The 12,058-nt window shown below is 53.6% G+C and overlaps 1 protein-coding gene across 1 annotated transcript in view; it reads right to left on the bottom strand.

Moving 5' to 3' along the window:
- Positions 1–9,754: 9,754 nt before the first annotated feature.
- Positions 9,755–12,058, bottom strand: part of ARHGAP35 (Rho GTPase activating protein 35) — a 95,326-nt gene continuing 93,022 nt past the window's right edge. The window contains exons 6-7 of the mRNA XM_087826791.1: positions 10,936–11,041; positions 9,755–10,167 (exon numbers count right to left, since the gene is read on the bottom strand). Coding sequence (XP_087682917.1) covers positions 9,810–10,167; positions 10,936–11,041 — 464 coding nt within the window. The 3' untranslated portion in view covers positions 9,755–9,809. The remainder of the gene's footprint in view (positions 10,168–10,935; positions 11,042–12,058) is intronic.

Below are 12,058 nucleotides of genomic sequence, written 5' to 3'. Positions count from 1 at the left end.
TGACACTACTTCCTGGCTGTGCGGCCTGGGCAGGCGGCATGGTTAATTGCATGCTAGTACCCACCTCCTAGCATCACTGTGAGCCTAAAATAAGTTCACCCAGCAGTTCTCAGAGTGTGACCTGGGCACTGGTTCCCGAGAAGCCCTTGGGAGGTCTGCTCCGTCACATTTTCACACTGAAACGTTTTCTGCCCTTTTCACTTCACTCCCCAGGAGTGTCTGGTGGAGTTTTCCAGAAGTGGTGTGGCTGTGATATTGAAACAGACTGAATGCAGAGGCCACTGTGAAGACCCAGCTGCTTCTGTTATGCTGGACTTTAAAGAGATTTGCAGAAGTGTGAAATAATGACACTCTTGTGCTACATTTTTTTGGGTATTGGAAAATGTATTTTTCATAAAATGTTATTCATGTTAACCTGTAGTGATGGCTTTATTATTGTTTAAAATGTTCTCTTAAAAAACTCTGTTTTAATTTCTGATATGGCTTATAAAACACAAACAAAAGTTCTCTGGGTTTTCCCTAAGAATAAAAAGGAGTCCTGAGATAAAAAAAAGTTTGAGAACCACTGTTAAGCCACTAAAAACTGAGAACAGAGCCAGGCATTACTTAGGCGAGATAAAAAGTCTGTACATCCAAAGACACATACACCCTCAAGGACCCAGATGCAAATCCTCTTACCTAGACCCCAGGCAGAGTCACTGATACTTACACACACATCATTTGGGGTCTCAGGTTCCCATCTGTGAAATGGGTGGCTGCCCTGTGATGTCTGCCTTTCTGCAGCTCTGATGATACAGGTGGGAAGAAATGATAGCTTCTGGGCCAGGGTGTGCAGCAGGCTGGGCCCAGGAGGGGAGAGCTGGGGCCCTCCGTCAGGGAACCCGGGAGCGTTTCCTAAGAACTCTTGACAGCCCTGGTGGGTGTGGCTCAGTTGGCTGAGCTTCATCCCGGGCACTGAGAAGTCACCAGTTTGAGTGCGAGTCAGGACGCATGCCCAGGTTGCTGCTAGATCCCCAGTAGGGGGCATGCAGGAGACAACCCATTGATGTTTTTTCTCTCAAATCAATAAAATATTTAAAAAACAGGGAACATTCCCTTCTAGAGCCTTTGGAGGCAGCACGGCTCTGCTGACCCCTTGATTTTGGGTGTCTGGCTCCAATCCTGTGAGAACACGTTTGTGGTGGTGGTGGTGTGTGTGGTCATTTGTTACAGCAGCCACAGGGAGAGCCTTGGGCTTTGCAGTCAGATGGCCTGGCTCTCACTTACTAGTTTGTGGTGTTGGACAAATCACTTGAGCCTTTTGTGCCTTGGTTTCCTCATCTGGAAAATGGGGATGATAATACTCTCATAGAGTTTATGTGAAAAATTGAGTTGATACAGAAAAAATGATTAAAACAGGGCCTCATACCTAGTAGGTGTCCAAGAACTGTTAGCTTTTAGTAATATTATTTGCCTGGCTAACATTTATGTGAACTGCATTTCAGTCCCCATCTGGGAGACAGGGTTCTTGTGAGCCTCCCCCCCCCCCTTAAATGATTTCAGAGAGAAGGGAGAGGGAGAGATAGAAACAATGATGAGAGAGAGTCATTGATTGGCTGCCTCTTGCACGCCCCCTGCGGGGGATCAAGCCCAAAACCCAGGCATGTGCCCTGACCGGGAATCCACCCCTGATCTCCTGGATCCTAGGTCAATGCTCAACCGCTGAGCCACACCGGCTGGCAAGCTTGTCTCTCTTAACCCCCCCTTTCTTCTTCCTCTCAGCTCCTTCAAATCTGACTGTTTCTCCCCTGCTCAAACCACACCCATGGCTCCCCAGTGCCCTCAGGACAAACTTCGAGTTTATTATATTGCCCTATAAAGCGCTGTGTGGCCTGGGCCCCGACCTTCTGCCACTGAACGACTGAATGGCTGGCTGGCTGGCATGACAAGAGCAGCTCTTCTTCTAGCTTCTCATCCCGCTCCTGGGACTCTTCCAACCTAGTTTCTCAGGACCTGTCTCCTCCCTTGTCCCCACTGCTTTCCTGTCCCCCTCTTTAAACCCCACCAACCCCGCTTCCAGCACTTCCCGGGCTCCCCCGGGGCGGGGCGGGGCGGGGCGGGGCGGGGCGGGGCGGGGCGGGGCGGGGCGGCGCTCTGCTGACCCCTGGTGGCCACACACAGCAACACCGCACTACCCGCTGGGGCAGCCGCCTGGCTCTCCCGTCCGCCGCAGGCGCTAGGTGCTGGCTGAGGCTTGGGGAACACAGCTCCAGCCCTCTGGGGTTTCACGGGGAGTGGGGGAGGGGATGGTAAGCAGACACACTACTGAGTACACCCTGGCATCATCCCACCTCCTCTCTCACAGCCACGTGCCATTTTGAGCAAATTCTGCCTCCTTGACCTTCCTGATATCCAAACTCCCGCCTCCTCGCTCCTCTCGCACTGTCCCAGCTCCGCCTCATCCACCCATCACTTCCCTCCAGATGCCAAGCTCAGTCTTACCGATTTCTCCTTTTGCCTCAGGCTTTAATATGGCTCAGCACTGTTCTGTTTTTATCTAAAAATTTCATGTTTTTTTAAATCCTCACGAGGATATGTTTTTGTTGATTTGAGAGGGAGAGAAACATTGATGTGAGAAAGAAGCACCTATCTGTTGCCTCCCATGTACATACCCTGACTGGGAATTGAACCTGCCACCTTTTGGTGTAGGGCTGATGCTCCAACCGATGGACCCACCCGGCCAGGGCAAAATTTCATGTGTTTTAAACTTGACTTTTAAAAACATTGCATTGGAATATTTTTATCACTGAGTTGCTTTGTGTCCCCTTAAATTTTGTAACACAGGCGAGTGCCTCACCTCACCCTGGTCCCTGCTCTGCTGCCATGTCCCCTCCTGAGAGTTCTTCTTGACCAGCCAAGGAGCAGCCCTGCTCCCCCAGAGCCCCTAACTCATCTGGCCCTGATGTTCTGGCACATGTCCACTTCTTTTCACTAGATGTCAGTTCCTGGCCATGTCCCCAGGGGCCTGGCCCAGAGAAATGTTCTGGAAATATGTGTTACGTGGGTTAATACAATCTGAGGGAGTAACAGGCTGAGAAATGCTCTTGAAGAAAACATTTTTTCCTTTGAAAGCAAAGGAGTCCATCCTGGTCTGGGGTCAGGCAGGGCCTCCCTGAGGAAGAGCCCATGGAGGTGAAATGGAAGGGTTAAGAAGTCAGCAAGGAGGGAGGGCCAGGGAACAGCATGTGCAAAAGGCCTGAGGCAGGATGGCAGGGTGCCAGGTAAGGCTCCCTGGGAGTTTGGGCTTTCCTCTAAGTGCCCCCAGGAGCCCTGGAAGGTGATGAGGGGTGCCACAGCCAGATGTTTGGAAAAGCTCCCTCTGGCTGCCACAAGGAGATAAAAGGGGGGTGTGTGTGAGCTGGGGGCTGGGAGGCCGGGGACGGGGCAGAGGCGGCTGGGGCAGATGAGAGTTGATCAGGATGGTTGAGAAACGAGGAAAGTGGTGGAGGCCTCCGGGTCTGGCATGTGGGGGGTGGGCAGGTTTGGAGAAAGGGGTCAGCAGTTAAGCTGTGGGTGTCACACTGGAGCCACCAGGTGGAGTGTCACCAGCAGGCGGATATGAGTGGTGCTTGGAGTGGAGGTCTGGGCTGGAGTCACGTGGGAGAGGTCAGCTTGTAGATGGAGCTCGTCAAGGTTAAGGTTGAGACCACTGCGTTCGCCAGAGCATCAGGGTCCAAGGTATGTTGTTGGGCATCCTGGGAGATCATATGGGGGAGCCACAGGCCCTGCCTTCCCCAAATTCTCAACTTGGGTGGCTGGTGGCTGAGAGGTACAAGTATAGAAGTCCACATGACTTGAACATCATGAACTAGAGAAAAAGTCAGGCTCATGTCAGCACCCATAGAGTGCCAGCTGTATACAGTAGTGATTTTTTAAAAAAACGAACAAATTGCCCTAGCCGGTTTGTGCAGTGTTTAGAGCATCAGCCTGTGGACCGAAGGGTCCCAGGTTCGATGCCAGCCAAAAGCATGTACCTTGGTTGCCGGCTCAATCCCTGGCCTAGGGGTTGGTGCATGAGCGGGAGGCAACCAATCAAAGTCTCTCTCACATTGATCTCTCTCCCACCTTCCACTCTCTCTGAAAAGCAATGGAAAAAATATCCTCCAGTGAGGATTAAAAACATTAAAAAATATATAACAAAGAACAATTTGAATCAACGTGTGATAGGGTCAGGGAAGGATTCCTGGAGGACAAGCCTGAAAGGACAGTGAGGAGCTGATGGGCAGAGCTGAGGCTGGGAGGCGGGGCGCAGACAGAAGGAACCCAGGCGGGCGATCTGGACGGGGAAGCAACCAAGCACATTCAAAGAGACAGTTTTCACTGAAGCTGGGGTCCGACTGGAGGGATGGAAGTGGGCAGGCTGGATCCAGAGTGCGGGGTCCCAGCGTGGATGTCCACCACGGGCACCTGTTGGAGAGACTGCCAGCGGTGTCCTGAAGACATGTGCAGGGCCCGAGTCCTGCGGGAGAGGCATGATCGAGCCGGGTCTACTACAGGCACAGGAGGGGAGAGAGGCGTCTTGTTAGTTCCCACTCCTGCCACAGTTAACACAAAGCCAGGTCTTCCTTCTGGAATAATCTTGGGGTATGAAGATGGACTGGAAGGGACAAGAGTGAGGGCAGGGAGGCCATTTAGGGTGTGGGGGTATCCACAAGAGTCCAGATGAGCTGGGATTAGGGCCTGTGCCAGATGGGGGCCGTGGGAACAGGAAAGGGGTGGCTACAGGTGGACCTAGGATGGATGACCTAGGAGCCTAGATGGAAGGGGGCTGGAGTGGGCACAGGGCAGATCGAGCCTGTGACAGGCTTCTTCAGGAGGCAGCCAACCTTCATCCTCAGACGCCTTGTCCTGAGCAAGGGAGGTAACAGAGCCTCTCTCCTTTCCGGTCTCCCAGGCCTGCTGGGTCCCTGTGCCATAGGGGTCCATGGGTGGGGCTTTGGATTATCACCTGAAATAAATGACAAGAATAACAGGTGGACTTTGGGGAAGCAGGCCACTGTGCTAGAGAGGAGGGCAGGCAAGTGCTGGGGCTGCCCCAGGTGGAGGTGGAATGATCCAGAAGCTTCCTGTGGGCCAGCTCTACTGGAGAAAGCCTCCTCCCTCCCTGTGCCAGAGATCTCCTGCTTGGCGGTCCTTGAACTGCTTCTGTGGATGGAACCAATGTCCCAGGGCCTGCGGGCAGGAGCCCAGCCAGCTGGCCCGAGCTGGGGTGTGCTCAGGGCCCAGGCGGGGGGTGGGGGTGGGGGGGCTACCTTCATGTCTCTCAGGCCTGGTTTTTTACAAGACTGATTTATTAACTATGATACATATCACATAAGGCCTTTTCAGTTTTTACACCATTCCCATTGAGACAAGTACAATACTTTGTAGCAAATACATGATTTTAAAAAACAAAACCAAACAAAAACACCTCAGTCAGAGATGCTTCAGCCTCAGGGGAAGGCTGACCATGCACTAGTTGGGGTGAAGCCTCAAAATACCCACGTGTTAAAAAAAGAAAAAAAGTCTGGAAATTAAGCAAACATTCCTAACACCAACTAGAGGATGTCTTGGTTAAAGCCCCTAAAGTACAAAGAAATGACTGTTATACTTTCTTTACATACAGTTCTCCACTTGGCTGCAAAACAGAATTTTGGGCACATGGCCATACTACTAACACATTTCAATACCATTAATGTTTTGTTTTTCTCAGGAAACTCAAAATATTTGTTAATTCAACATATATAAAGATCATTTAACATGTGAAAATACAAGTACCAGAAAAATAAGCTGGCAGCAGCACTGTTCCAAATTTTCAAACAAGTTTTATTCCCATACAATCCAGAGACATCTCCTTTTTGTAAATGTACACAGGGAACATGATTCTTTTTAATGCAAACAATAACTTACGCCCTGTCTCACTACATTGAAAGTGTAACATCGCTGCTGTTTGAGCCCAGAGGGCTGCTGGGGGCGAGCAGGGGTTGGTCACCTCTGGCCTTGAGGAGTCCACAGGCAGGCAGGCAGCCAGCTGAAAAGTGGCGCCCAGAGCAGGGAAGAATCTAAGACAGCGACGCAGGCACAGCCTGGGGGAGGCCCAGGACCTTGGGAAATGAGTGGCCTTTCCCCTCACACCAGCCCCTCCCTGGTGCCATCCCCTGCAGTCCTAGATGTGATTAGGTTTCTGGCATACATGACTCAGTCTGTTCTCTCACCTAAGAGACAGTAAGTGGCTTGAACCTGCCAAGCAATAGGAAGGCAACTGTCTACGCAGTGCTGTGACTGTTCCCAGAAGACAAGTCAAAGGCTTTGTGCTCTCAGCCTATTCCCGTGCTCCATGGCACGCCATGCCCACTGCACTAGAGGATCGTGGTGCCCATGTTTTCTTGGCCACTGTCCACTGCTCCCTCTAGGAGACCGCCCCCCCCCCCCCCCAAGCAGTGTTTTCACAAGAGAGGATGGGCAGGGTTGAGGATGGAGATGACTTTATATTACAAATGCTGCAGCTTGTATTCAAGTTTTGGGGCTGAGGCTGAAACACCGATGGCCTAGGGGAAGGTCTCCCTCCAGCCCCCACCCCCCGAGCTGAGGCACAGGCACAGGGAAAGGCAATTGCTTGGGTCCTCTGGCCAGCATGCTACTCTTATGACGTCACCCACTGTCCACCCTGGCACAGACACACACTCTGCTAGAAGAATCTCCCAGAAGCATGCTTCCTGTCTTAAGGAGAACAAGGCGGTGGTGGGGTGCAGAGAGCGCAGAAAGGGCACTGCGCACTTCTCAGCTTCCCCCTCAAAATGTCAAGTGATGGGCAGCCTGACTTGACAGATGCTAATATCTGATGTGCAATACAGCCAAGAACTGAGCCACACCACCCTCCTGTGACCACCTCCTTCCCTCTGGCAGCACCACTGCCACAGACCCAGAGACAGCCAGCCACAACCAACGGCTGCCCACTCCCTGAACAGTGTTCTACATGCTTGTGGACTTAAAAGGAATATTAGCTGGAGAGAGCTGCTGGGCATGTGACTGTTCTGCTTGGGGACATGGAGCCAGTCCCATACCCTGGCGGGTCCCTTTTGGCCAAGGCTAATTCCTGCCTGCCATTCCCTCAGTTCTGAGCCGTGGGTTGCAATCCATTTAAAGCAGTGTCCCAACACACGCTCTCTCTTGTGGGTCCCATCTGAGTGCCCATTTGGTCTGAATGCAGACATCCGACTGGAAGCTGAGGCCCAGAGCTCAGTAGTGCTGCTAGTGGCAGTGCCAACTCAACCACAAAGAAATGTCCTGTAGCCCAAGTCAGCCTGGAGAAGCAGAAAAGAGAAGCTCAAGGGTTAGCAGAGCAACAGAAACCAAGGAAGCCCCTGGAGCTCCCTACCCACTGTGGCTCTGATGGGGCATGAGATACCAATCCCCACCTGCACACTTCAAAGCCCTGGCTGGACAGAGGCAAATGTGAAGGGGTCCTGCAGGGCAGAAGCAGGGATGGGGTGGTGTGGGAAGGTGGGAGCGCTGGGGGCTTGTGAGTTCATAGCGCAGAGCAGAGGTTGCAGGTGGCGGAGTAGGGTGTGTGTGGGTGTCTGTGCACACGCACACACAAAGGAGGTGGCAGTATAGACTGGGCAATGGGAGGGAACCAAGCTACTTTTGTGAGTTCACACAAGGACAGTGGCTTCAGGTCCCCCTCATGGTTTCCCTTTAACTGCATCCCATACCTTGAAGGGCTGACAGAGTAGGTGAGCATGACCTAGAAAAAGGGAGACATTGATTTCATGGAGCAAATCCTGCACTTGCCCGGGGGTGTGTGTGTGTATGTTTGCTGACCGGGTCAAAACTAAACACAAACACTGTCTTCCAGCCTACCAACCTAAAGCATCGGCACAGCGTCCTCTGCCAGAGGAAACATCGTCATCCAACGTTTACATAAAACATTCCTGTACCTTGGGTTTGCCCTTTGACTTATGTTCTTGGAGGGGTTAAAACTTGCAGGACTCATTTAGTTTTCCCAAGCACCATAGTTTGCCATACAAGAACAAGAACTGTAAGAATCCAGCTTATCCAGAGGGGGACATCGGTGAGCAAAGGGCCTGCCCTGCCCTCCACAACCAACAGGAAGTGTTCGGGGCTGGGGGTGACTGGAGATTGTTTGAAGGTACCCCCTTTGTCAGGCTACCCAGCTGAGGTCACCCAGGGCATCCTCGAATATACCACAGGTACTGCTTAAAGTGCAAAGAGACCCGGAGGGCTGGGTGGCATGCGGGGACCTACTGCCCACCCCGGGTACCTTAGTGTCAGGCTTCTCCACTGTCAAGGCCATGGCTGAGCCACCAGGAGTGGGGGCAGCCATGTGGGCAGCAGCTTTAGCGGGGCTGCTGTGCTGTGGGGCGGAGGTGGGGTGCGAGAAGGGTTCTCCCAGAGGCCAGGGGCCAGGAAGCTGAGGGAAGGCCATGGGACAGGGTGGTGGTGGTGGTGTGACAGGCAGCACAGTGCTCTGTGACTCTGATGGCCTTTGTGCCTGTGGCTCCTCAGGCCTGCTGGCCCTGGGAGCATGAATGAACATGTGTGGGCAGATACCCCGCCCACTTCCCACAAACAGCGCTGATGGCAGCATTCTATGGCCCAGGACGAAAATGATTCCACTTCAACACCAAACACACTAAACCCAAGTGAACTCTGCACCTTCAGCTGTCCCCTCCCTCACAGGCGTACCAGCCCCCCCACTCATGCACACACACACACACACATACACACACACACACTCGCACACACACACAAAGTAGTGTTTCTATAGTACTGTAATGTGTTCAAAGGCAGACCAAGTTCCAGGTTGGTCTGCTGGTCTCCCCAGCTCTGCCCACCAAGGGCTCAAACCATCTTCTGGGGAAAGGAGGGTATGGTGACAGAATGTAAATGGGACCCCAATAGGCTCTCAGGCAACCAGCCCTGGGCCTCGGTTTGCTGTCACAAGACAAGGGCCACCTTCCAGCTGTTTGCCTCTCCAAGAGGTGGCAGGAGAGCTGAATCTTGAGGTCTGCAGTTTTCTTCTGGTAGTTTCTTCCTTTTTCTTTTTTAAAATTGGATGAATTTTTCCATTTTTCTTCCAGTGTTCCTTTGCTGCAAAGGGAATGTATCCCAAAGCCTGTGAGGGGAAGGGCGTGAGGGCCGGAGGGGAAAGTTGCTCTCTCTTGGTCCAGGCACAAAGCTACCTCCCTCTGTCCTGATTGCCGGGCCGATGCCCTCAGCACTGTACCTTGGGGCGGCAGAGCCCTGGCCTACATGTTCCCAAGGAGGTGGCTAGACAGCTGTACCCCCAACTGGGGGTGGGGGTGCAGATATGGAAGGTGGGAAGAGACAGATGGGAAGTGTTCTCCTCGGGGGTTGCTAGCACTGCCCTGGGGCGGCCTGCATCTAGGAACCTCCTCCTTCTGCTGGCAAACGCCAGGGCTCTGTCTAAGCAGTGGGCGGGCCCTGAGGCCAGCGCACAGGCAGGCAGGTGACTGTGTGGACCAGGGCTGTTGCCTAACCAGTTCAGTCCTCAAAGGGGTCCATGTCGAAGGGCAGGGCACCCCAGCCACTGCCTAGTCAGCCCCAGGTCTGAGTCCTAGGCTCGGGGCACCTGAGAGCCCAGCCTATGGTGGACTGTTGGCTGGTGCTACCACTGAGGTCTTGAGAAGGTGACAGGGGAGAGGGGATACCCTCCCCACCCTTCCCCAGTGGACCTGGTTGTGTTCAAGGCCAAATGCCACCCCACCGAAGAGAAGACAGCCTCCTCTGCCCCAGGCCTTGGTGATTCACAGCGTGTGCTCAGCTTGAAGCTGGGAGGGGAGCAGTGGCTGCATTGGGGACTGGGGGGTGGGCGGAGGCGACTGGGGGGGTGACGGTTGGCTGGTGATGGGTGTGGAGGTGAGGAAGGGCATGGTGGAAGCCACGGCAGAGGGGGAGCTGGGCGTGGCACCGGGAGGCTCGCTGATGGGCCGATTGTAGAAGAAGAAAGGGCACTGCTGGATGAAGAGCTCGATGATTGTCTGGTAGGTCCGCGTGGCCGTGAGTGCGTCCATGGTGCTGAAGTCGGGCCTCATCAAGGTGGGCCAGAAGCAGATGGAGAGATTCTCACTAGTCATGAGATTCACTTTGTTGTTGTGGCTGACTCTGTAGGCGACACCAAACTCATGGTCAGAGCTCAGCAGGACAGTGGGCCCTAGTTGACGCTCTATGCTCTGCCCCATCTCATGTGTGCGCTTATGGTCATTGTCATCCTGGCTGCCCTCCCTGCCTGCCCATCCACAGCATGAGAACAGGAAAGGCCCAAGCACAGTTCTCTATGCCCCATGCCCTGCTCCAGTATCCCCACATGGCAAGTCTCCGAGGAGTGGCTCTGAGGCGCTGGCTCAAGAGAGGTCCCCCATAAGCTTTGAGAGTGAATGGGCCACCTCAGGGACTCTTGCCCAGACCACCAAAGTGGGTGACAATGCTATGGCTGTGCAGATACAGGGAGTGTGTGTATCCCAAGCCAGAGCTCCGTAAACCACCACTGTGCCAAGATGAAAACTAGGTTTGCCTGGACAACAGATCTCTTCCGTGTGAATAAATTTGGGACATATGCCTTTACCAGGCTTCCTGACCACAGCCCCTGCACTCAAATGACTGGGGGTTGCTCTTTTCCCCAGTGCGCCTATGTTGGTGTTTCATCACACACAAAGGAGACAAAAACACTGGAGAGGGGACTTCGGCAACCTTGGGGCCACGTGGGCCTCTCTCAGACAGAACCAGGGTGGGCCTGAGCCAGAAGTGCCTCACCAAGGGGATGGCGGGCCAGTCACCAGGTTGAGGACGGAGCCCTGCTCAGCCCCATTCTGCTGCCAACTGACTGGTGATTCCTGCAGGAGAAAAGACCAAACAGCAAGCCCTGCCACATACTTGTTCAGATGAGAGATGACGTATTTGAAGACTTCGTGGTTTTCCTTTGGAAATTTCTTGAGTACCTCCTTCAGGGCATGCAACTTCTGCTCCCGGTCATTGATTTCTGAGGAAAGAAAAAACCAAAGACTTCCATGGCCACGGCAGGGGGTGTTCTGGTGCCACCTAAGAGTGTACTGGTGGGACCTTCCTGAGGGAAGGTTTTAAGAAGGCCAACCCTAGTCTTTCCTCCAGAGCCTGTGACCCAGGAGGTACACCTGGAAGTGGCACAGGCCCAGGGGTTAGGCCTATCTCTGGGTCCCAGGCCCCCACTGAAGAGGAGCACTGTGCACCTGGAGCTTCCTGGCCCCCACCACCGGAGACTCAACCATCCAAAGAGATTCCACCATAAAGAACACCATTCTTTGTTCATCTGGTTGCCCCTGGAGACGGGCACCTCAACGCAGAAAGCCTGCTTGCTTCCTGACCAGACGGGTGAGTGCTGCTACTCACCCACGCCAACAGGCTGTCTAGGGAGGGAGTCTGTCACAAAACCAGGGCTCTGTCCTTTTCCTAGAGCCACAGGGACCCTCCACACATCTCTCTATTGGAGGAGCTGATGGAAACAGTGAGGGATTCTCATGCAGTCCATCAAAAGGTCTACACGCCCCCTTCCTTCCACTGCCCACACTATGCCCATCATGAAATCCTAATGGACTAGGGGCATGAAAACAAGCTCACTCAAATGAAAGGCTTAATCCACACCAGGCCTGCTTCAGTTGGCCCCCACAAACCTGAAGCAGGGGCTGTGATCACCCCATTTCAAGGATGAGGAATCTGAGACCCTGAGAGGTTGAGCGGGGACCAAGTGCTCCCTGGGGTACTGGCTGTCCCTCCCTGAGTGGGTCTGGGCCATCTTGGCTGGGAGAGCCAGCTGGGATCAGTGAGGCAAAAGGGTCCAGAGCCCACCTGGAGTCAGGTTGCCAAGACAGGTTTGTCTGAGTGTGGGAAGATATCCCAATGGAGGCTTCTTGGAACTGAAGGCTATCTCTAGGACCCCAGGGCTTAGATCCCACAGCAGCATTGTCCCATGAAGAATGGCAGCCGTCCCACAACTGAGGATTGTGGGGGTGGGTGGATGGGG

Source organism: Miniopterus natalensis, chromosome 18 (genome assembly GCF_054644295.1).
Source record: "Miniopterus natalensis isolate mMinNat1 chromosome 18, mMinNat1.hap1, whole genome shotgun sequence".
Classification (NCBI taxonomy): domain Eukaryota; kingdom Metazoa; phylum Chordata; class Mammalia; order Chiroptera; family Miniopteridae; genus Miniopterus; species Miniopterus natalensis.
Note: the sequence above shows the minus strand (reverse complement) of the source record. Positions and strands in the feature narration are given on the sequence as shown.